Source organism: Peromyscus leucopus, chromosome 3 (genome assembly GCF_004664715.2).
Source record: "Peromyscus leucopus breed LL Stock chromosome 3, UCI_PerLeu_2.1, whole genome shotgun sequence".
Lineage (NCBI taxonomy): Eukaryota > Metazoa > Chordata > Mammalia > Rodentia > Cricetidae > Peromyscus > Peromyscus leucopus.
The window spans coordinates 37,389,001-37,414,896 of NC_051065.1; the positions used below are offsets into that span (position 1 = coordinate 37,389,001).

Genomic DNA, 25,896 nt, shown 5'->3' on the forward strand with positions numbered 1-25,896 from the left:
TCTGTATTCCGGACCTCACCACATTAGCCCTAACATCTCCTTAGCCTTCACGTTTGTTTTTACTGGACCATTAGGAATACAGGGGATTAAACACCTCCCCTAGCTCTCCTAGGGGACAGACATTAAATACCTTGTGCACATATAAGTACAAAACATAGGCACAGACAGGAATGAGTGCCAAGTCAAGGACAAGCATGGGCCGCAGTGGAACGTATACGGAAACAATGGAAATCCAAGGTCAGGAATATTTTCCTTAAAAGATGTATTTAGGTTGCCACACAAATGAGTCAGAAGTAGCAAAGTGAAGACTGACAAAGGATGGGTACAGGAAGGAGCTTGTGCAAAGGCCCTGTGGTTTGAAAAGTATGCCTCACTCAACCAACTCCAGGGACGGCATCAAAGCAGAGACGCGTGGGGTGGCTAGAGAGTAGGTAGGGGCCAGTTTACTCAGGACCTATAGGCTTTGTTTTGTTGAGACAAGAGAAAATTCATAAAGGATTTTAAAGCATTGTTTCCTTTAAGAAATTGTCATAGTCATATTTGTTTCAGTTGAAGCAGAGATAACAGGGTGTAGATTATCATGATGGCCAGGGAGGCGGAGAGAAGGTTTGAGATAGCATTTGGAGATGAAATGTATAGCATTTGGTGATAAATTGGCTTTCTGTTGCCTGTCTTAAAAACTAAAAGTGACAAGCAAAATTTCCCAAAATAAGACTAAAGAGAAGAATTTGTAGAAAACTCTAAGTTTCCTTTTGTTTAATTTATTTTTACTTGTTTATTTTTATTTTTTTACTATGTTGAGTTTATAGTGTTTGTAAGATGACCACAACTCTATAAATATTCATTTAGTGTTGGGTAAAACTTCAGACATATATAGTCAAGTCTTGACAATACTTTTAGGTTCCTCAAAAAATAAAAAGCCTAATGCAGGGCATGGGTCATTTTATTTTTTTATTAGTTCCTTGAGAATTTCATTTGACATGTTTTAAACATATTCACTCTTCCTTCCTCAACTCTTCCCAGAACCATCCCACTTCTCTTACTACCTGACTTTATGTCCCCTTTTCCCCAAACAAGACCAGTTTGTGCTGCCTGAATATTCTTAGGCATGCTGCCTTCCACTGCTGCATAGTGGATTTATTAGGGGCTGCTCTTAGAGAAAACTGATCTTTCCTTACCCAGCAGCTAGCAATTACCAATAGCTCCTTGGCTGGAGGTGGAACTTCATGCCCAGCTTCTCGCTGTGTGCTAGGATTTAGTCTGGCTTGGGCTTACACAGTCTTGTCCATGCTGCCACAGTCTGTGAGTTCCTAGTGTAGCTGCCCTGCTTTGTCTGGAAGACACTGTTTCCTTGGAGCCATCTACCGGCTCTTACATTCTTTTTGCCCCTTCTTCTACCAAGATCCCTGAGAAGAAGGGATACAGTATATACGTTCCATTTAGGGCTGAACATTCTGTGGTCTCTTTTTCTCTGCAGCTTAACCAGTGTGAGTCTGTTGATCATTACTTCAAATAGAAGCTTCTCTGAAAGAGGCTGAGGAATCCCTTAATCTATGGGTCTCCTAAGTTATTGGTTTACTTACTACTATGACCATTTAGCCAAGCAGTAGTCATAGGTTCTCTCCTGTGGTATATGATCTATCTAGCTCTAGGTTCCTGGCCCAAAATAGTGCTAGGTATGGGTTTTGTCTTCTGCAATGGGTCTTCAATCCAATCAGAAAATGGTTGGTTACTTCCACAACATTCATGCCACTGTTGCCCTTATGGATAGGTCTTGCCTGGACAGTCTTTATTGTAGCCCACAGTTCGCAGCACGGTAAGACTGATGTTTACTGCTCTCCTCCAGCAGTATGTACAACACCTTCCAGCACTGTGAAACCAGGCAGTAGTTAGTGATAGTCCAGCCGAGTCCCAACTTGGTTTCTCCATGTTACATGACTCAGATTTGTGGTATTTTCAGTAACAGGGTCTTACCATCACAGAGTGCTAGAACAATAGTTCTCAACCTGTGGGTGAGACTCCTTTGGCAAACTTCCATCCCCCAAAATATTTACATTAAGATTCATAACAATAGCAAAATTACAGTTATGAAGTACAAAGAAAATAATTTTGTGGTTGGGGTCACCAAAACATGAGAAACATGAGAAACTGTATTAAAGAGCCTCAGCATTAGGAAGGTTGAGAACCACTGTTCTAGAGGGTAACTTAGAACACTGGCCGTAGCTTATAGTCCTTGGGAAGGGGGGGGGTTCTTTGGAAACTGACTGGCCAACAACTCCAAAAGAAGTAACCCATTCCTAGGACTGGGCTTTTTATTTGTTAGCCTTTGGTATCAGTAGGAACATTGTTGCCCTGTTATGAGATAATTCCATTTTAAACTCATTTTTGTATGTGAATGTGTCTTAGGGTTTTATTGCTGTGAAGAGACACTGTGACCACAGCAGCTCTATAAAGGAAAACATTTAACTGGGCCTGGCTCACAGTTCTGAGGTTTAGAACATTGTCATCATGGCAGGAAGCATGGTAGCACTCAGGTAGACATGTACTAGAGAAGGAGCCAAGAGTTCTACATCTGGATCAGCAGGCAGCAGGAAGAAACAGTGAGCTACTAGGCCTGGATTAAGCTTCTGAAACCTCAAAGCCTGTCCCAAGTGACACACTTCCTCCAACAAGCCACACCTACTCCAACAAGACCATACCTCCTAATAGTGCGACTCCCTGTGAGCCTATGGGGCCATTTTCATTCAAACCACCACAGTGTGTGTGCATTTTAGGAATCTTATGTGATAGTAAGTTTATTTTTTTCTTTTATTGGGAATCATTTTTCCATATAATATATTCTAATTATAGTTTTCCTTCCCTGTATTCTTCCCCTCCCATCCAGATCCAGCTCCTTTGTCTCTCATTAGAAGACGAACAGGCTAATAATTAATAATAAGATAAATCAAACACATTAAAATGGGACAAAACAAACAGGAGGAAAGGAGGCCAAGAAAAAGTGCGTACATGTGTACACACATACACACACACACACACACACACTGATATAGATATACAGACCCACTCATTCATACACTCAGGAATCCTATTTAAAAAAAAAAAACAAGACTGGAAGCCATAATATATACACAAAAGACCTATAGGGTTAAAAAAAAGTATATACATGCATACATATATCTATTCATTTATATGTGTGAAAATGATGAAAAAAAAAAAGAAAGAAAGAAAAAGCCCTGACATGACATTATGAGACAAAAAACCTCCAAAGATGCCACTGAGTTTGTTTTCAATTGGCCATCTGAGTGGTAGGCTGGACATGCAGCCTGCCCTTAAGAATAGTTTGTTTTCCCAGTGAAATTCCCTGGAGTAAACTAAATTTTCATTTGTGAGTGGTTATCAATTGGACATAGCGTCTGTGTTATCGATGGGGGCATCTGTCCATTTCTGCACTCTGGGGACCTATCCAGTGCAGACTCATGCAGTCCTGTGCATGCTCCCTCGGTCTCTGTGAGTTCATATGTGCACGGATCCTGCTGTGTTTAGAAGGCCTTGTCTCCTTGGTGTCTTCCATGCTCGCTGGCGTTTGCACTTTTCCTGCCCTCTTGTCCATAGGGATCCCGGAACCCTGGGGGGAGGAATTTGATGCACACATCCTGACTAAGGCTGAATGTTCCAAGGTCTCTCATTCTGCATATTTTCTGGCTGTGGGTCTCTGTATTTGTTCCCATTGGCTGCAGGAGGAAGCTTCTCTGATGATGGTTGAGCAAGGCCAACCATGTATGAGTATAGCAGAATGTCATCAGCGATCATTTCATGGCTATATTCCTTTAGTGGAATAGTGGTATCTGGTTCTAGCTTAGGTCCCTGGGCTGTCTAGTCTTGGGTTCTTGTTTACCCAAGTGATATCAGATATGGGTTCCATCTCATGGAGTGGGCCTTTAAGTCAAACCAGATAGTGGTTGGTTAACCCCACGAACTCTGGGCCATCATTGCACTAACACATCTTGAAGATAGGACACTATTGTAGATTGAAGGTTTTATACCTGGATCGATCTTTACCTTTCTTCTTTAGCAGTATGTCACGTACCTCCTGGTACCATGAGCAAGAGCCTGGAGAGGTAAAAGCCATAGGTGCACACCAGCTTGACTTCTCTGTCTTCAATAGTTGTTTAGGTGTCTTCAACAATAGAGCCTTGCTGCCAGTTTATGGTGAACAACCCATAGTCTTAGCAACATCCTGGGTTGTTTGGGAGTCCCCAGGGGAATCCTTTGGCCAACAGCTCAATTATATATAAACCCATTCCCAGTACTGGAAAGTTCATTTGGTGACAAGAGATGGCAGTTGGGGCTCTGTTTCCTCCATTATTTGATTATTTCATTTAGATCACCTTTATATATGTATATATTTTAGGAAGCTTCTACTGTATTCAGTTTTCATACTACTCTTCAAATTGCCCTTAATTTTAGCTGTCTCTCCCCATATTCCCTTTTTTATTTCCCTCTTCACTCCTCCTGCAAGTTTGATCCTTTCATTCCAGAAACCCCTCATGCATTCATAATTGTCTTATCTATTTCCTAAGGAGATATATCTTTTCTCCTTAGTCCTAACTTCTTTGGTTCTACAGACTATAGCTTGCTTATCATTGATTTAAGAGCTAATATCCTCATATAAGCAAATACATATCATATTTTTATTTCTGGATCTAGGATACCTCACTCAGGATGATGTCCCATCAATTTACCTGCGAATTTCATGATTTTACTTTTTAAATTCTATTTTCTAAATGTACCACATTTTCTTTAATCATTCATCTGTTGAAGGACACCTAGGTTGTTTCCAGTTTCTGGCTATTATGAATAGAGCAGCAATGAACATGTTTGAGCAAGTGTCTCTGTGATAGGATGAAGCATCCTTTGGGTATATGCACAAGAGTGGTATAACTGGACCTTAAGGTAGATAGATTCCCATGTTCCCGGGGAAAGTTCACACTGATTTCCATAGTGGCTGTACAAGTTTGCACTTCACCAGTAATGGAGGTGTGTTCTCCTTGCTCCACATCCTCACCATCATGAGATGTCATTTATTTTATTGATCTTAGACATTCTGATGCAATCTCAAAGTAGTTTATTTGCATTTCTCTGATGGCTGAAGATGTTGAACATTTCTTTAAGTGTTCTCAGCCATTTGAGTTTCCTTTCTTAAGAATTCTCTGATCCCAGCACTCGGGAGGCAGAGCCAGGTGGATCTCTGTGAGTTCGAGGCCAGCCTGGTCTCCAAAATGAGTTCCAGGAAAGGTGCAAAGCTACACAGAGAAACCCTGTCTTGAAAAAAAAAAAAAAAAAAAATTCTCTGTTTAGATCTGTAACCCATTTTAAATTGGTTTTCTTTTTGTTTGTTTGTTGATATCCAGAGTTCAGTTTTTTTAAGTTCTTTATATTTTTTAAATGATTAGCCCTTTATCACATCTTTTTCCAGTCTGCAGGCTGCTGCTTTGTCCAAATAATGGTGTCCTTTGCCAGGCAGAAGCTTTTCAGTTTTGTGAGGTTCCATTTATTAATTGTTAATCTTAGTACCTGTACTAATGATGTTCTGCTCAGAAAGTCTTTTCCTATGCCATTGAGTTCAAGCCTATTCCCTGTTTGCAACTCTAGTTGGCAATGTGAACCTGGGAGAGTGGGAGCCTAAAAATGGGACCGACTAAAGTCCCATGCACTAGCCAAGTTTATTCAGAGCATCAGGTAATTCCCACTCTCAGGGTTAAGAAGTGCCACCTGAGTCAAGTATACAATCATAAGCACAAGCTGCACTTGGCAAAAACATGTTTTTCTATAGAAGCACATGAATGCCAGCAGCTGAAGTAAACTCACGCCTGTCTGCCACACCTGGGAAAAGCACAAAAACACATTCCAAGAACAAGTCTGTGGTTTGAAAAACTGAGATCACGAGACTCGTGTTTGCTTGGAGTTTCCTCACAAGGACTCAGAAATCTCCTCACACAACTCCATTCATGGATTGTGTTGTGACAATTCCCCACTTTCTCTTCGATTAGGTTCAGTGTATCTGGTTTTATGTTGAGGTCTTTGATCCATGAGGAATTGATTTTGTGCAGGATGATTTGCATGGATCTATTTGCATTCTACATGCAGCCATCCAGTTTGACCAGCTCCATTTGTTGAGGATGCTGGTTTTTTCCTAGTGTGTATTCCTGACTTCTTTATAAAAAAAAAATCATGTGTCCAGAGGTATGTGAGTTTATGTCTGTGTCTTTAATTCCATTTTGTTGGCCACCATGCTTTTGTGCCATACAGCTTTATTACTATTGTTCTGTAGTACAACTTGAATTGAGGATGGTGATACCTACAACAGTCATGTTGTTATTAAATGTTTCCATACGACACTGAAAATCATCCTTTCAAGGTCCATGAAGAATTGTGTTGTAGTTTTGAAGGGGATTGCATTGGATCTGTAGATTGCTTTTGGTAAGATTGCTATTTTCACTGTGTTAATTCCTACTGATCTATTAGCATGAGAGACCTTTCCATCTTCTGATATCTTCTCCAATTTCTTTCTTCAAAGACTGCAAGTTCTTGCCATACAGGTCTTTCACTTGCTTGGTTATAGTTACACAAGATATTTTATAATATTTAAGGGTATTGTAAAGGATGTTGATTCTCTGATTTCTTTCTCAGCCCGTTTGTCATTTGTATATAGGAGGGCTACTTTTTTTGTTTGTTTTGTTTTTTTAAGTTAATCTTGTATCCAGCCACTTGTCTAAAGGTGTTTATCAGCTGAAGGAGTTTCCTGGTAGAGTTTTGGGGGGGTCACTTATGTATACTCTCATATCATCTGCAAATAATGATACTTTGATTTCTTCCTTTTCAGTTTGTGTCCCCTTTATTTCCCTTAGTTGTCTTATTGCTCTAGCTAGAATTTCAAGTACTATATTGAATAGGTATGGAGAGACTGGACAATCTTGTCTTGTTCCTGACTTTAGTGGAATTGTTTTGAGTTTCTCTCCATTTAATTTGATGTTGGAAATTGACTTGCTATGTATCACTTTTATTATGTTTAGGTATGTCCCTTGTATCCCTGATTTCTCCTAGACTTTTCTCAATGAAGGGGTGTTAGATTTTGTCAAAGGCCTTTCCTGCATCTAATGAGATGACCACATGGTTTTTGTGTTTCAAGTCTGTTTATACGGTGGATTACATTTATTGATTTTCATATGTTGAAACATCCCTACCTCTCTGGGATAGAGTCTGCTTGATCATGGTAGATGATCTTTTTGATGTGTTCTGGATTCAGTTTGCAAGTATCTTATTGAGATTATTTTTTGCATCTATGTTCATAAGGGAAAGTAGTCTGTAATTTTATTTCTTTGTTAGGTCTTTATGTGTCTTATGTATCAGTGAAACAATGGCCTCAAAATGAATTGGGCAATTTTCCTTCTGTTTCTATTTTGTGGAATAAATTGAAGAGTATTAGCATTAACTCTTCTTTGAAAATCTGGTAGAATTCTGCACTAAAACTGGTAGGTTTCCATATTTTTCAAGTCTTTAGTTTATCTATATCTCCAGTTTCCCTTTTCTACCCTGGCATCCCTACCTTATTTTTTCTTTCCTGTTTCATAATTCCCATTTAACTCTGTTTCATCCATGCAAAAAATTCTCAGAGCTTGCCTTTTTCTACTACAAAGTATTGATATGCTTCATTTCTTTGTGAGTGCCTATGACATGCCACAAACCCAAGCAGCTTTCTCTCTTTGTCCCTAGACTTGTAGATTGAATGTCTCTGTTGGGTCTGGAGAGATGGCTCACTTGGCAGTAAAAAGCACCTGCTGCTCTTCCAGAGGACTGAGTTTGGTTCCGAGCCTGTTCATAAGTATGTGTAACTCCAGCTCTTGGGCATGGGGGATCTCACACCCTCTTCTGGCCTATCTGCTATACACATAATACACACATATATACATATACACATAAACTTTTAATTTTTTAAAAAAATTCAAAACAGGTTTCTGTAGTTGATCATATTTTCTTCCAGCATACTTTACCGTGATCAAGCCTCACTCATACTATCCTTCCTGTCCTTCCTGTTTGAAGCTATTCATCTTCCTGGTTTGTTTTTAATCTCTTGGTTTTATTAAAAGACCTGTTCAGACTTATCCTTTGTGACGCTCATTGAAATTTCTTGAAATGGTCAGATTGTGTGTTCTCTTTATAATAATCAAATGCAGAGGGGCAGTTTGAAAACAATTTCATGGTGTTTATTTGAAAATTAATTGTATGTGTAAGATACGTACAGAAGAATCATTTTAAAGTGTTGCAAAGAAAACTTCAATTTCCCACACACCACATTATACATGTGTGTATATAAACTTTTATATAAAAATATGAAAATATTTCCTTTCAGGTCAAAATGGCAGGGAATTAGGTTTTTTTTTTCCTGCATACTGAATGCATTTCTTGACCAAATTGAATATTGCCAGCAGTGTTTCATCCCTGATTGCTTAAGGGAAAGGCTATTGCTTTGTTTTCACTAAGAGAAACTGCCCTTTTCCCTACTTCACACAGCTTAAACAAATTATCTAAGGGAACTGCGGAGCTTAACTGATTTAATGAATTTTAATAAGAAACACATGAATCCATCAAAACAAGAAGAAAGTGAACTGGTTTTAGTGGGAATTTGCTCATTGCCTGCTGGCTCACATTTACCAGATGCAGGGTTTGTTTTTGTTGTTGGGGGATTTTGGGGGGTTGTTTGTTTTTGGTTTTTTAATGGAAAGCTTAGGTCTGTTTGCCAGGCTGAGAGAAAATGAAAAGTAAGGTTAATTTTATTAGTGGTATTTTTCCCTCCTGAATTAGTCCTAATTGGAAATTCTAAAAGCCTCAGGTGCTGCCTCCATCACTTTGGGAATCCTTTTAAAAATAGTTTCATCGGAGGGAGAAGCGTTGAGGCTTCCTGGGATGCTTTCAGAACTGGGCCTGGAGTGGCTGGCCTTTGGAATGGTGGCGCAAGAGTGACAGCATCCAGCCCTAGCCTAGCAAGCTGGAAGCCCTGGGTTCATCCCCAGCACCAAATAAGCCAGGCTTGATGTTGCAGGCCTGAATCCCAGCACTCAGAAGGTGCAGAGGAAAAAAGTTTAAGGCCAACCTGAGATATATGAATTCCCGTCTCAAGAAAGGAAGAAACAAACAAACATATATATCACTATATACTGTATATACTCTATTTGCTTATATATTTCACTCTGTTGCATATTATAGACTATGTAAATATACCATAAATACAGTGAAAACGTCCATGTGGGGATCCAGGTGTGGCCACCGGAAGGTATCACAGGGACTTTGGGAAAAACTCCTTTCTCGCTTCCTTCTTGCTCTCATGCAGATGTTGTGTGCATACTTTCACTCTCCTTTTTCTTTCTCCTTTGTAAGAATTACATATTTAAATGTGACAAGATACATATAACACAAAATTTGCCACTTTAATCAAAGCGTATTGGTGACCCTTGACTCAGAATGGGTTCATGTCCTGATGAAGCCGTTGTCCTGGTGAACTACAGTTTACACAACCAGCAAAGTGAGGTAACAGCTTAGAAACACAGAGGGCTGTGTCCTCTCCAGCACATGCTACTGGATGCCACCGCACAGCATCGCGAGAGAGAATCTTACCTCACTGCTACCTAGAAAAAAGATCTCACACCTTCAAGAAGATAAAAATCATGTAAGTTGAGGCACTGTCCAGTCACAGACTGCTTCTAAGTGTCCACGTGAGTAGTATTAAATATGTTCACACTGTCATGTCTTCATTTTAGAGCAAACAGATCCACAGCTCTCAGTGACGCCGTGCATGACAATCTGCCAGGAAACGGGCCTCTGCTTCAAAATGGCTTCTTCCCCCTTTCCTCTGCTTAAAGTAGAAATCAGAACGTGTTGCTCAGCTTTTCCATCATGCTTGGTAACTGCAGAATCCTCTTTAAGATACATAAAATAAAAACCTTTAAAATTTGAATCGTATGTCCAGCAGATTTTCCTGTTAAATACATCACCTCGTGTTTTGCAATTGGCATTCAGTATATCAGCTGAAAATCGGAAGTGCATTTCAAGATTTAGCTCCATTGGGAGAAGTTTCGGGAAATCTCAAAAAGCTATTCTGGCATTGTTCCACATTGATATGGTGGTTAGTCAATGTGGATGTTCACTGTGTTCTGGCCTTTACTCAAAAGGGTGATTGTAAGACTGTTCATCATCCTGTGAAAGAACCGTAAATTATCACAGAAACACAGCCATCATCGTAAATTATCACAGAAACACAGCCATCATGGCTGTAGCTCTCAGGGTTCATGAAGCTGGCTAAAATGCTGATCACCTCCCAGCACTATGAAAGGTACCCAATAGGGATGAAGTTTCCAGGTTAGTATGAGTCTGGTTTCTCCATGTTTTATGACTCAAGTACATGGTGTCTTCAGTAAGAGGATTTTACCATCAAGTTCTGCTGAGTAACCAACAGTGTTAGCAATAGCCTACAATGTTTGGGGTCTGTGGGACCTCACTTGCCAACAACTCCCAAAGAGAGAAAAAGCTCAATGTCAGGAACTGATTATTTGTTTTCCTCTAGTAACTAGTAGGAGCACTGTTGATCCATTACAGGGTAACTCCAGTTAAGCTCGTGTGTGTGTGTGTGTGTGTGTGTGTGTGTGTGTGTGTGTGTGTGTTTTAGGAAGCTTCTCCAGCAGTAGGTTTCTATATGACTTTTTTATTGTTTGCTTATCCCTCCAGCATATTCCCTCCTGTACCCCGCCTCCCATCTCCCTCCCTATTTAACCCCTTCTTCCTTTGATATTACTGCATGCTGTCTCCGCTCCCTTGGAATCCACCCCCCATAGCCTCTTACTAATTCCTGGACCTCTATGGATATTCCAAATGGAATACACACATCTCAAGATTCAGATACCACCCACAAATGATAGAAAACATAAAACATTGTTTTTTCTGGGTCTGGATTACCTCACTCAGAATGACTGCTTCAGCTCTATCCATCCACCTGAAATTTTTGTAATTTTGTTTTTCTTAACACTTGACAGCATTCCATTGTGTAAAGGTACCACATGTCTTCATTATCAGCTCAGCAGCTGATAGACATCTAAGCTGTTTCTATTTCATAGCTGTTGTAAAAAGAGCATCTGTGATCATGAATAGGCAGGTATATGCCCAAGAATGATATAGCTGTGTGGCGGGCTTGTAATACATCTGTTTCTAGTCTGTGAGACATCGCTTTCCATACTGGTTGCACCAGTTTGCATTCCCATCAGTACTGAATAAGTGTTCCTCATTCCCTACACCATACCACAACACCAGCAGTGACATTTGTTTTGGTATTTATTTATTTGGGATCTTAGCCATTCTGAGTGGAGTGAGTTGAAATCTCAAAGTAATTTAACTTTGCATTTCCCTAATAGCTATGGATGTTAAATATTTTAAATGCTTTTCAGTAACATGTATTTCTCCTCTTGAGAATTACCTATTTAGTTCCATGCCCCAATTTTTAACTGAGTTGATGTTTAGTTTTTTGGTTCCTTGTACAATCTAGATGCTAACTCTTGGGCTGTCTCTTCACTGATGACAGTGATTTTTCCTTACAGAAGCTTCTGAGTTTTATGAGGTCCCATTTGTCAGTGGTTGACCTTAAAGCCTGCACTATTGGGATCCTGTTCAGAAAGTCCTTTCCTGCCCGCAATGAGTTCAAGACAGACCCCACTTTCTCATTGATCAGATTTAGATGTTAAGGTCCTTGATCCATTTAGAATTGTGTTTTATACAGCATGAATGTGTAGCCATCCAGTGTGACCAGCACCATTGGTTGAAGATGAAGATGCTGGTTTTTTTTTTTTCTTTTTTTTTTTTTTTCTCCAATGTATGTGGTTAGCCTCTTTGTCAAAAATCAGGGGACTGTAAATGTGGGATTTACATGTGGGTCCTCGATTCTATTCTATTGATTAATGTACTGTTTTTATGGCAGTACCATGCTGTTTTTATTACTATAGATCTGTAGTGTAACTTGAAATCTGAGATGGTGATGCCTCTAGCTATTCTTTTATTGTTCAGAATTGTTTAGGCTGCCCTGTGCCTTTTGTGTTTCCATATGAAATTTAAAATGTTTTCTCATTTTGTAAGACAAATTGCAGTGGAATTTACTGAGGATTGCGTGAACTCTGAACGTGCTTTCTGTAGGACGGCCATCCACAGTGCTAATACTGCCAATCCATGGACGTGGAGATCTTTCACCATCGGCGTCTTCTTCAATTTCTTGCTTCTGTGTCATAACGTACTTTCATTGTACAAGTCTCAGGTTAGATAACTTTTAGGCTGTTGTGAATGGAAGTGTTCCCCTGATTTCTTTCTCCATATGCTTCTTTCGTTTGAAGTATCAAGTTTCAGAAGGCTGTTCTGAAGGGAGCCATTCTGAGTATTCTGCTTAGGAAGAAGCACTGTGCGAACAGCACCACAATGTAGAACTGATCCTGGGTAACATCCACACTGGCCACAGGGCTCTGCATCTCTGGAGTCCAGCCCTTGGTCAAGCATCCCACAGAACCCAAGATCTATATGGCAAATGCCAAGGAAAGACTTGGAAGAAACAGTAAATGTTTTCTGCTTTGTCCCACTGAAATGAATGGATATGACAAACACTAGATGCTAGTTACCTTTTAAATAGTTGCTAAGACATATATAAATTCTTTCCTGCTTGAGGTTGGCAGATTTAGTAAATAATAATACCAAATTCATAGTTAAATTCAAGTTCAGATAAACAAAAACATTATGTTCCATGAAATATGTCTCATGTTATATGTGAGACATATTGTGCTGCAAAATTGTTTACCAGGAATTTAAATTTAGCTAGACATATTATCTCTTATCTAGTGGCTATAAGCCTTAGTGTGTTTCAAGCTGTGGTTAGTTGACATATATAAATTCAACGTAAACTGCAATATGAAGTCAGTGTTGGCCTCTTTAGTCAGCTTGCCATTTTCAATGAACAAAATTTCTTATTTAAGCATTTTTTGCTGTATTTTTCTCTGCCCATCTTACTGTGCTTCTAGGCAGACTTTTAGCTTTACATGTTTCCAAAAGGACAGGAATCTGATGAACTTTATATGAGAATGTGTCTAAATTTTCCTAGCAGGTTAATCTAAACTTTCTCATCTATAACTACTCATGTTTTATTTAATTCAGAATGCTACTCTGAAGCCTTCTGCTTCTGTGGTCTCAAAACTCAAGAAATGTGTCTGAATTTGTACGCATACAGAATTGTATGCTGCTGAACATGAAAGATAGTAAATGACCGGCATGGGTGTTACAAGACAAATAATTAAACAAGCTTCAATCCCTCAGGAGCATTCCAATCTGCACGTGCTATGGCAGTAACAACTACAAGCCAGAAACTAAAACATAGAAAAGCCCATTTCCAATGGCCTTGGTTTCATAATGAGGATGACCATAGCTCTTAAAGGCTTGAGAAAAGGAGTTTATATCTCTCCTTGTTTCCCTGGGGCTGAGCAGTTACAACCCACAAAGCAATTGTCTCACCAAACCTAGTAAAGTGCACAGGACAGGGCCCTAGGTGACATGCCTGCATCTCAAGAGACCAGGGGAAGAAGTGAACTGGAAGAACAAAACACAGCAAGCAAATTTTAAATAAACATGCCAGCAGAAATTGCTGCATATAGTCACTATACATATATGTGTGCATGTGGATGTATATAAGGCTTCCCAGTTGTTGGAAGTCTGTGATATTCTTTTACCAGAAAACAAAATCAGAAATAAACCTCAGTATAATAACTTGAATGTCTCATAAAAGACTTAAAAGGTTTTATTTGTTTCTTTGTGATATTTTTCTTTAAATGTTCTTAGGAATAAACAGGGTTTCCTAGGGAGACATTCCCTCAAGAAATTATAGTTATGCCACATTTATAATATATGATATTTTGACCCATTCTATTATAGTATTTGTATAGTTCTATCAATGAAGTTGAGCAGAAGATTGGAGGTTAATCATGCAGAAAGCATGACCCTCTAACCTAATCAGGACTAAACTGAGTATATCTGAGATAAATGTTTTCAGTCAGATTGATTTAAATGTTTGTAACATGATTAATAATTTGCCAAAGAAATGTAATAAAGTGTTCATTATTTGCTTCTAAAGAATATATTCTGACACTTCCTCTTACCTATCTCCAAACTCCACATTGGTAATAATTAGAGAGGCTTGACTACTCAGTGTTTCTCAGCAGTAGCCATATTCAGAAACTGCTGTAGTAAGAACTGTGGGCCCTGCTCCTGGTGTGGAGTACACCTGAGCAAAAGCTTTGTAAGAAGATACGCTGTGGTGTTGTGGGAACTTCATCATGGGTTTCCTTGTCCATGCACCTCTTAGGCCACTCTAGTTCTGGCATCATAACTACTGCTGAGGGGTCAGGTGATCATATCCCTTCTACAGGAGAAAGAAGAATTTTTTAAAATAATGTTGCATGTGGCGGCAATGGCTCCCTAACAGAGAACACTTTCAGTACTTCTGCATCAATGTCAAAGAAACTTCTAGTACCCAGCAAATAACTCAGCATCCTGATGCCAGACTGCACAGAAAGACTGAAGGAAATCTGAATGCTTGGACACTGTAAAAAATGTGTAAACAGTATCTTTTCTTAAAAAAAAGAAAGAAAGAAAAACTCTCATTGGCAATTCCTCAAAAGATAAAATAAATGGCATGTGGGTTACTTTTCCCCCACTTTTAAACTCATGGTTATGTTGTTGTCTTCAGCATTTTATATAACAGTCAAGGAAAGAAATGTGTTTAGTCTTTCAGTTTTATCCTAAATTCTTTTTTAAAAAAAATTATAAGTTCTTATAACCAAACTACACATTGATTAAAATTTATTTCATGACATAAAAAAGAGTTAGGTACAGAGTATATGGGATGACATTGATTCTACCAGCATGGTGGGTACATCTGAGCACTGGCTCAATTGTCCCAGAGAAGGCTGTAAAACATGCTGGACTGCATGGTCCCCTCTCTTCCTTATGGAAGGGATACGTATACTACAGTATGTTGCAGTGGGCCACTGAGGGATAATTAGTATTTTTGACATGCCTAAGCTAGATTGCTTAAGTACCTAGATAATTCTGTTTCCAAATGTCTGTAGATTCTTCCCATAAATGGTTGTAATCTCTTCCCATTTTGGCAGTCTTGGTTTTAAAGATGATAAACATGGCATGAGGAATAGTCTCAATGTTTCATTTTTACTGGACATTTTATTAGACATAACCTAATATTAATATAAGCAAAAAATTGTTGGAAGGGGAAAAGATATGATATGAGAAGAAAGTAATTTCTTGTGTATGGCAGTTTAGGTTTTGGATTGTTAGGGACAGTATACGTCAGTTCCAGCACCGTTATGTTAAAGCATCTTTCCCCTTTCTTTTCAAAAACAAACACTGCCTTGCTGTTATGTGGCAGGTGCTAGATTGGGGCACAAAGATAATAGAAACCTTCAATAGAGAGGTATCAGTGGGGGACACTAACATGTGAGATTTAATAAGATCTGAGTCATAGTAGAGATGTATTCATTATTTTTGAACATAGGAATAGCAAAGATTTGCTATTTTTAAAGTACATTAAATGGGGCCATAAACTCAGAATTATTTCTTATATTAAGCCAGGGAATTTACCTCAAAAGTCTAACTTTTTACCTCTCTACTCTCTCCATCTCCCCTGCTCTTGCTGGGTGACAAGAACCTCTAAGGATGGCCCAGGATTGGGATTCCTAAAGCAGATGTCTGCCATTCTTATTCACTCTTTTGCATCTCAGAATTCTCAGCTGCCAAATAAAGAAAAGTGTTCTTGGATCCGTGGGTATAATCCCAAGAGATTCCCTGAGCTCCTTGAAGAGAGCTGCGCAGCGCTTGCTTCGGAGCTGTTTTGAGAGCTCTCAACTCATCTGAAGTGAAATACAATCATCTTAGCATCGTGCAATCTGTGCGTGGCCGTGGGATATGTTTTCCAAGTTGAAATGTTGTTTTCTTTATTCCAGGTTTCTTTTCTCCATGGAAAACTCCAAAGCCTGTAAGTTGGAATTCCTATACTTTTTTCTTTATTTCCCATTTACTATGTAAGCCCATTAAGTAAATAGGGAATTGAGTGGCCTTCAATGCTCTCCCATCCCTGAGATTCCGGGGTATCAGAAGAACAGAGCCTCTGTGTCCTTCTGTCCTTCCTTGCCCTCAAATACAAGGATAAGTTATCTTATTTCCTATAATTATGTCCATTTTTAAATGTTTTGTGTACTAAAATTACTTTCTTACAGTTGATTTTTAAAAAAATTTCATTAGCTATGATAGTAAGGATATTTATGAACAAAATATTAAATATGACCATTTTTCACTCTCATGTGCTAACAACTTGGTAACAGATTTTAATGCACATTCTAAATAATGAATGCAGGTTACATCTGAACAGTGAGGTATGCTGACCCACAAGAGTGCTGACAATATACTGTACAATAAGCCTTACAGTTAGTGCTGAGCACCATTTCTACCCAGTGGAAAATGCACATTTGTGGTCACATTCCAGCCTTTTCTCTTCTACTGTTCCCCAATACAAGAATGACTCATCTTACAGTTCTAAAATTATCCCCATTTAAAAAATATATTTACAAAATGGACATCAACATTATTTAGGATGACGCGACAAAACACTTTAAAACCTTTTGTTTTTCCTATCACAAATATTATATGGTCATGTAGTCACATTAAGTTTTCAAAACTAATACATACTATAGGGCTAGAGGACTTATCCTGCAAATTGAATATGACCTGCAAGGAATGTATTTCCATTTGTATTTACATTCTAATGACCATAGAAATAAGTATATGTGTGCATATGCATACATATAGCCTAGCTCTATATAGATAATTATACATAATAAATATCTTGAGTATATACTATATGTATCTTTCTATGTAATATACACTGTAAACATGACAATCACTCAGAGTAGTGCTTCTAACATTCTTCAGGTACTAGCAAGCTCTACCATCACCTAACCTCTCTGGTTCTGCTTCTCTTTTAAAGATGCTAGGCTGTTATGCCAACATAGGGAATTAGTGACTTTCACTCTGATTTTACAAAGCCAGGCTAGCGCAGGGGGTTTAGCAGTTGACAGTCTTCACTTGCCCTAAGGTCAAAACTATAGCTTGTGTTAGTCACCCTCCTAGCACTGTAACAAAATGCCTGAGATGATAACTAGCTCTAAAGAGGAAGGGCTTATTTGGACTCTGTTTGGAAGGGTCCTGTCTATGACTGACTGGTCCTGATACTCAAAGCATGCATAGCAAGCAGCACCTCATGGCAAGAAAGCTCCTTTCATCCCAAGCCAGGGAGCAAAAGAGAAGAGGAAAGGGCTAGAGGCTCATGGTCCTCTTAACACACTCCAGCATGCTCCATCTCCCAAGGTCCCACTACTTCCAGGCATGCTGTTCCAGTGGACATTCAACACTCAACTATGTCAGTATTAACGACCTAAGTCTCCCAAGCTGGGTTGGTTTTCTGGATCTCCTTTTACTGTAACTTAGAATATGCTACCCTACTAGAAATTCTAAATCCTACAGCTGGACAGGTACGGTGGCACAAGAGGGTACTCACAAAGCAGATCCTCATTCAGACTCTGTCCATCTGCTCTACAGAACACATCAAAGAGGAACACAGGCTTCTTTGAACTTAGTAAATCACTTAGTGATGTATGCAGTTTTGAAAGATGTATTTTTAAATGCATGAAATGAAGTATAGCTTATCTTGCCCAGCTTCTAAATAGTTTTGTCCTTTCATCCCCAACTCAAATCTGGGACCTGTGGTTATACACATCTCTATCTGATTTAACCAGGAACCTTGCAGCCTCATCATGGTGCAACAATTATGCAATCTAGTGATTTCCTTATATGTACCACAGTCACACAAATTATGTCATTTGGCATAATTACAGCATTTGCCATCATTATAGTAATTACACCATAGTCAATAATTCCCAAAAAGGCTTTATAGAACTCAGCATACAATTAATCCTGAACCTGTGCATCTTTATGAGAACTAAGGCCTGGACTTCCAGATTGCAGGCTGAGTAAATATATAAAGGCCTTTGATTTAATGCTTTCTATGTATCCATGTAAAATTCCTTGGACCAAGGGCCATAAGAGTATTGTGTAAGGCCCAATAAGCATAGTGCCTGGGTTCAAGTGCTGCTGTTTCTCCTTATATGACCTTAAAGTAGCTGCTTAAGACCTCTGCATCTCACAGACTATATTTGTAAAATGGAAGTAATGGTAATGCCCTCTTATCTGTCACTGTGGGGATTCTAAGTTAATCCATGTAAAGTGCTTACAATGGTGCTTCAACACGGTGAGCTAAAAAATATAAATGTCTATCATTGTAGAAAGCAGATGCCAGTGCACAAATCCTTTGCAAGTAAATCACTCCCCAAAATGAATATAATGTGCTAAGTGGTTCATTGAAACAAATACAGTATACCCACAGTGTCTGGGCTCAGACACCCTCTTCTAAGTAAGACTGATGACACACTTAAAGTAAGGAAACATCCTAAATGAGACCTAGCCTCCGGCTTAGTCTCAACCAAGTGGCCCTCAGGGACTTTACCTAATAAGTAAGATGCTACTCATAATAGTTCTGATTGTCTTTGCATGGCAGGATTTGGTGTATGTTTCAAGCACAGGATCAAACCTAATGACTTCATTGTTCAGCCCCACCTAAAATAGTATGGAAGTAGGTTAGACTTGTTAGATTATGTTTATCCTGCTCTCAAAAGGAAGAAAACAAATTCCAGAAATAGCATTTTGTTGGGGGAAAGCCTACTTATTCCTGTGTATACCCAAGAATCAGAAACTGAGGGTGAAGCACATGAGCTTCTCTGTTTTAAGGTTTGATGTCTGGGTGTAGACTATGTTTTCTCTATCCACTCATAGTTTGGAGCCTGAGATTTCATAGTGTCAGGTATTCATTCGCCATTCATTAGTTCAAAAATACCAAAGTTTCTCCCACACATTAAAAAAAAACCCTTCATTTCCATTGTCACTCTAGGGAGATGTTTACAAATAGCAACCTAGTTATCGTCACTGTTGAGACAAAACAAGAGAATCCCAATAAACCTAGTTGAGAGATGAAATTGTCTGGCAAGTATGATGAGTTATGAATGACCCAAGACCAGGAAGACAGTAGGTACAACAAGCAAGACCCATGGCCTTGGGCAATGGGACAGGATCTGAATTCAAGGTGTTCATGGAATCTGGAAAGCAAGATCTCTCAGAAAATAAGGTGGAGTTCACAGAACCAACCTTCCAGCCTCAGTACAGGGGTTTCTAAGCCAGGGTAAAAGTTAACTCAATGGCATCCTGGGTTGGAGATCCCAGGTAAGCCTATTTTGAGGGAGCAGGCTAGGAGCAGCAAAGAGGAGAAGACCAGAGGTCTCCTTTCCAGCAGAGAGGGATTTTCTACTCTAGGGTTTTTAAAGCACCCCTGACAAGGTGACTCAAGGTTTGACAAATGTCATTACAAGAAGTTATGGATGCTTTACTACACATCAGCTGGGCTCTTGACTAATTTCCCAATCACTGTGCTATAGAAATTGTAAAATCAGTCAATCTGCCAGAGAAACTTGCCCCTAAAAATGCCCAAAAGCATTATTTGTTCTGTAGCTTTATGACTGTTTTTTTTTTAGAAATACCAATATTTCACCTGAGGCATAGTTCCTTCAGTGGTTATACATGAGTAATATGCACACCAACAAAATACATGTGGATATCAGAAAATCCACAATGGAAAATGAAAAAGAAGTACATTTCCTGAAGCCCCATGTTGGCAGGTAGGATGTTAACCTCTCAGACCACATTTCTAACATATTTACTTTTTAGTGTTTCACATCTTAAGTGTGGAATCAGAACTGAGAAAGTCACACTAGAATGTGTCCATGTGGCACCTAAAGCAGTTAGACTAATCATTTTAAAAATATATGCCTTTAGACACACTTGTGACCTAGTACATTATAGCAAAGTCACCATTATGGATGAAAAGAAAAATTCCCAGCAGAGCTGGGAGTATGAATGTCTCTATTAAGCTTGAAATGTATATTAAAGAGCTTTTGCTAAGTAGAAGTAAAAGCCCCAATGAGATAAAATTAACTCCAGTTTTTATGATACTTACAGAATTTGTCCCCAAAGTGTTATGGTTTAAACAAATAGCCTTGTTAGAATTATAAGTTGGTTCTGACCAAGATCTGTTGTTGGACCTCAGGCAAGCCAATTACCCTCTCTGTGCTTTTAGAGATTATATTTAATGTGAAGCAGCTGAACTCATCCTTGCTCACTATACAAACCATCTAAATGAAATCTTGGGCCAGATCCCATACAGAAACAATTTAAATCCAGTACTGAATTAAGAGTCAGTAACCTACTTATTTCCAAGTTTGCTATGTTTAGTTTCAACATGAACCCCTGACACAGTTCCAAGTGGGGAGGATGGGCCAGAGGGATCACTGCTGTTACCCATGACATGTCTAGGAAGTACAGGGGTATGTGGTCACTCACATGCCTTCCAGCCTTAAGAGTATTGATGACTGATAGACAAGAATGGCAGTTGGAATCTGACTAAAATATATCCAGTGTAAGAACAAGAGCAAGGAAATTAAGTATAAAATAGAAAGCTTTATATCCATATCAGTTTTTAAGTGTCCATATTTTAATTATGAGTTCATTAATTCACTAAGAATGCTTTCTGAATACCTACTACATATGGGACCTGTACTTACAGCGGGGAGTGGTAAGTGATACTGGGAGCAGGGAGTAAAGTTGAGTAGGGTCACCCAAATGGTTGGGCCAGCTCTTCCAGGAAAGGAGATGTCCATTGCATCTAGTGTCCAGGTGAAATGAGGGAGGGGATATAAGTAGAAGGAAAAATAGAGGGGGGCTGCAAAGCTTCAGAGGCTGGAAAGAGTGTTGGGGAGCCAGGGAAGGAAGTGAGTAAAGAAAGCAGAAGCAACATCCCGATGGGAATTTGACCTTGGTCCTGAGAACCAAACTTTGACCCTGCACAGAACTACAGGCAAGAGGCTGTTATCATCACACTTTATACAAACTGCATGCTTATTAAAAGTATAGAGACGGGAGTTGAATTAGAAAGAAGGGCTACTAGTTGGATAAGGATGAAGCTAGCAATGACAACAGACCTCTTGCTAAATGGCTGGTATGTCCCCATGTTATAGTGGAGACCAGCGATCATGCATGGCCTATTAGGAAGCACTTAACAATAGTGCTAGCAGAGATATTGTAGGTGCGACCTTACCACACCCACAGTGAATGACATTTCCTAAAAGAATGTAGTCCATTGATCCCAGATGGTCCTATTTGTACAAACTGTAAAGGAAGTGATGGAATGTTCAGCTGTAAGAGGGGTAGGATGTGCACAGGTGTTAAATGAACATGTATAGTCTGCTTCGTTTTCTGTTTTAGAGACATGGTATAATAAATTGGGACCATCTTCAGAAAAGAATAAATATTACCCTCTTCCTGAACATATACACATAAGTGATCCTGGGATGCATGCTATATTTTATAAGGAAAAACATCAGAGAAATGAAGAGTTTGCCAAAGATTCCTAACCACTATGTGGCAAGATTCTATAGCTTGCTTTCAAACTCCAGAAACTACTTGACTTACAGCAATCTATGCTACATTCTTACACAAAAATAGAGATTATTTTCCTCTGAGGCATATGTACCAAGCTCTTCTTGGGGACAGAAGTTCACAAGCAAAAAAGTCTTTTGTAAAGGTAACAAGGGAACTAGCCAGGCTGAATCCATCATCAGTCATGTTCTCTGTCCTCCCTTTCTTTTAGATGATGGACCGGTGGGAGAACCAAGGCAGTCCTCAAACAAGTTTATCTGCTCCGGCCGTACCACAGAACCTGCCCTTCCCGCCTGCCCTTCACAGGAGCTCCTTTCCTGACTCAACAGAGGCCTTTGACCCACGGAAGCCTGACCCATATGAGCTCTATGAGAAATCAAGAGCCATTTATGAAAGTAGGCGTAAGTGAAAGCCATGTAAAGCAAGGTTACCTTGATAGTGGTCAACACCAGCCTAGGGTATACGTGGGGGCTGAATAATCTGGCATGATTTTACCTTCTGAGGCTCAAAGTTATCTCCAAAGTAAGACAGATAATCTGTCTATAATTTTCCTTAAAGCCTGGCTTTCTTTTGTATAATTGCATTTAATTGGCAATGCTTTTATTTTTATGGAGTACAATGTGATATTGCCATACATGTATACATTGTAGAATGATCAAATGGGATAGTTAGCATATCAGAGAAAGGATAACTATAATAAGAACATTTATATATGTGTTATGATTAGCTATAGTCACATTGATGTGTGACAGAATTAGTGCCCTCCTATCTAGCCAATCTTTGTACATGTTGTCATAAAGAAACTGTTGTTTCTAAAAGTATCTTTGGAGTTTAAATTGCATTTCCTACTTTTGCCCCTAAGATCCTGAAGAAATGAGGATGGAGTAGGGTTGCTAGTTTGGTTCAAGTCACCAAATAAAATAAAGCAATTTTTTTTATTCTAACCTCTAATCCATTCAACCTGACCTTGAATCTAAAGCTTATAGCTTGTTGTCTTAGAGCCTTGAAGGCAGCCATTGGAGAAGTCTAAGCCTTGAGTAAAATAAAATTTCAGGCAAGTTTTTCCCACTCAGAGTCATGAGTCAATTTGTCCCCAAAGCAGGGAGAAGCAGGTGCCAATCATTCTGCCTGAATCTTCTGCTACCATTTAATGTACCCAGGTACATTTGAGCCTTGCCTTAAGCCTGTCTATGTGCCTGACTCCCTTTTGGAAGACCTTTGGAATTATTTGAGCTTTTAATATCAAATATACATTTGTTGTGTCCCTTCCTGATATTGTACAGGTCACCTCCTCCATGGAAACTCAATGACAGGGGTGTATAAAACACAACACTGAATACTAAGAATCTGAGAAATGATAGAGAAATCAAGTTTGGTTTAAAAGGCTTTGGTCCCTGGCGCTTCCCTTCACAGTCTGCTGGTTTCCTTTGCTTCAACTCCCCCCTGCTCTTATATCGTTTCCAACTTCATCATCTGAAGCATGAATAGGAAGTTCTACATTGTGTGTGGCCTCAGAGGATCTTGAATCTGCTTAGTCCTTTGATGAGTTCAGGGGCTGAGAATTATCACCCAGCTGGTAAAGGGAAAAGCAAACATAATACCTTTTCCCCATCCTCTGTAACATTTTGTAGAAGTAATTTTGGTGGATAAAATAGTTAGGACAGCAGGCCACTGAGAAATCATTTTCATCAAAATGAGCCTGCACATGTACCCACTTTTCAATAATCAGTTACATCTAAGTTACTGCATTTTGCTCTTCCCTCTGTGGGTAAATGACTGAAATAACTTAAGAGAGTTGGTTGTGTACTTGGAGCATCTACTACAGTAAAATCAGGGCAAAGTGGGCAGTTATAGCTGAATAATGAAGGGCATAAGTTTGGGGTACTGGTGTTCATTAAAGTGAAGAAAAAACCCACAAAGATATCAGCCCAGCCCTTACTACATGTATGCTTCAATAGCCGAGTGTTTATTGAATACCCCCTTTGCTCTCACACTGTGACGAGACATCAGAAAAGAACAGTATACCCTGCTCTCACAGATTTCATGGGGAAAGGAACAAACGTGTAACTAGGGGATGGATACACAGTAGATGCTCCTACCTGGATGGCAAAACACATTGCAGGACTAAAGTATCCCCGTGCCCAGGGCTTCCTTTAGGTTTGGAATGCATTCAGGGACTGTGATGATCTGCCTCCTCCTGGTTTTGTTAGTCATTGGCTTCTAGTGCAGCTTCCAGAACGATGCAAAGCAGGCTGATTTGGGACAGAGGGAAGCTTTGAATTGGTTCTACATCTTCTGTCTGAAACAGCCATGACCTCAGCTTCTTAACAGGACTTGTACATGTCCCCCATCTGACCCTGAAGGAATAAGGATTTCTGTGTCTAGCACCAGCAGCACCATTTCTGTTCATTGCCTTTTTCCTCCTTGCCTGTAACATACCACCCGAGCAAAGCAGCCATCTTAACCCCCCATATCTTTCTTTGCCATCCCCCAGGAGCTCTTTGCTCCGCTGCTGCTGCAGCAGCAACGACAAATTTCTCTGTTCCTTCCCCCAGAGCCTGTCCCCACAGCACTGCAGAGTCCATGCTCCAGTGTGTGTCCGTCAGCACTCTAATGTTTCAAGGTCACATCTCCCAGGAAGCCGAAAGAGGGCAAGCTCATTTCCTTTCCTATGCTTCCCTTCTACTGTGTTATTTCATAAACTCAATGGGGTGGGAATGAACTGCAGAAAGCATGTGAAGGTAAGAAAAACTCTGTCCCTGCAGAGGGAGGAGCCAATGAGCATGGGCCGCTTTCTGAGCTTGCTGTGTGGTCCCCACTGCAGGCTCCTCACGCTGCAGCTCCTCCTTCCTCCCCACCAGACTCTTGAAACAAGCTAACGGCCTTCGGTCCTCTTTACACTGCTCATTTCCAAGCATAGAAACATTTTATTCTCTCACTTACATTTTTAGAGTAATACCTTTTATTATTATTATTATTTAGACAGTCTCACAAATTTGCCCAAGCTAGCTTTAAACTGGCTGCTTCCCACCTCAGCCCCCCAAATAGCTACAGCAATACTATGTAAAACTTAACTAATGATTGAAACTCCAGCCTAAGCCTTGCCTTCAAACAGGACTTTGAACACAATGACCAGGAAATCTATGAAACCCAAAAGAAAGGCCATATTCACAGTTTTGACCACTAACAGTTCTGTGCACATCCCTTTGAATCTGTGCACGAGCTTTAGATTTAGAGCTTGCTGATACTCCTGCCTGTAAGATTCTTCTGGAGAGAAGACAGCATTGGCGAGAGCAGGAAAGTAGGAACAGAGTCTACTCTGATCTGGGAGTCCTTTGGGGTTTCCCTGGCTTGCTACGAATCCTGGTACCCTCTCCACTTGCAACCCTGCCAGAAGCCACCAAGATTTTTGTATTCACACTCGAACTGGGTTGCAGTTAAAATAGAAAGATGCTCCTCCACTTACACACAGGCTCTACAGAGCTATAGAATGTTTGTTCTGTCAAAACTGTAAGGAACTATTTGGATTCAAGTCACCATTCCTCCTGTAAATGATGGAAATTTATCAAATGATGTAAAAGCTGCCATGCCTCATTTGGCTCCTAATTAGATTAAGCTGACAGTTTAATGTACGTGCACAGGACATCTTAATAAAGATGTGTTCCCTGGGAAAATGTGGTTTTTAAACAAAGAAAGACAACCGTAGGCTAGTAGAGCCACATGAAACAGATCACGGCAGGTGCACACTCCTGAGGGGAAGCCAGGACCACCTCCGCTCTTCATGAGATGGTCTGAGATGGGGTGACAGCAGAAAGAGGGCAGGAAGAGAAGATTCCCCCACCAGCAGGTAGGTGGTGACTTCGATTCCAGAGCACTAGGTATGGTGCCCAGAGGTGGCTCCCAAAGCACCACATCAATCAACAGAAATATATGGAACATTCTCTGTGTGTCTAAAACTCTAGTAGCACTCAAAAAAGAAAATTTACAAGAAACAATCTCTACTTATTAGAAAATTATGGTGAAAACATAGGGAAACAATTTCTGGACAAGACTTTCTTACAGAACACAGGACACCAGGGTGTCCTTGCCCCAACCCAGTATTTCTGATACGATGGGAATATTTTTTGATGAACACTGGGGTAACTACACCTGAGA

The 25,896-nt window shown here is 39.7% G+C and overlaps 1 protein-coding gene across 12 annotated transcripts in view; it reads left to right on the top strand.

The window, feature by feature from the left end:
- Magi2 (membrane associated guanylate kinase, WW and PDZ domain containing 2) overlaps positions 1-25,896 on the top strand; it is a 1,425,274-nt gene that overhangs the window by 1,228,228 nt on the left and 171,150 nt on the right. For 11 of the 12 annotated variants that reach the window (XM_037204343.1, XM_037204339.1, XM_037204333.1 and 8 more), the window contains 2 exons: positions 16,089-16,120; positions 21,953-22,142. In XM_037204343.1, coding sequence (XP_037060238.1) covers positions 16,089-16,120; positions 21,953-22,142 — 222 coding nt within the window. The remainder of the gene's footprint in view (positions 1-16,088; positions 16,121-21,952; positions 22,143-25,896) is intronic. The other variant, XM_037204334.1, reaches the window with a different exon arrangement.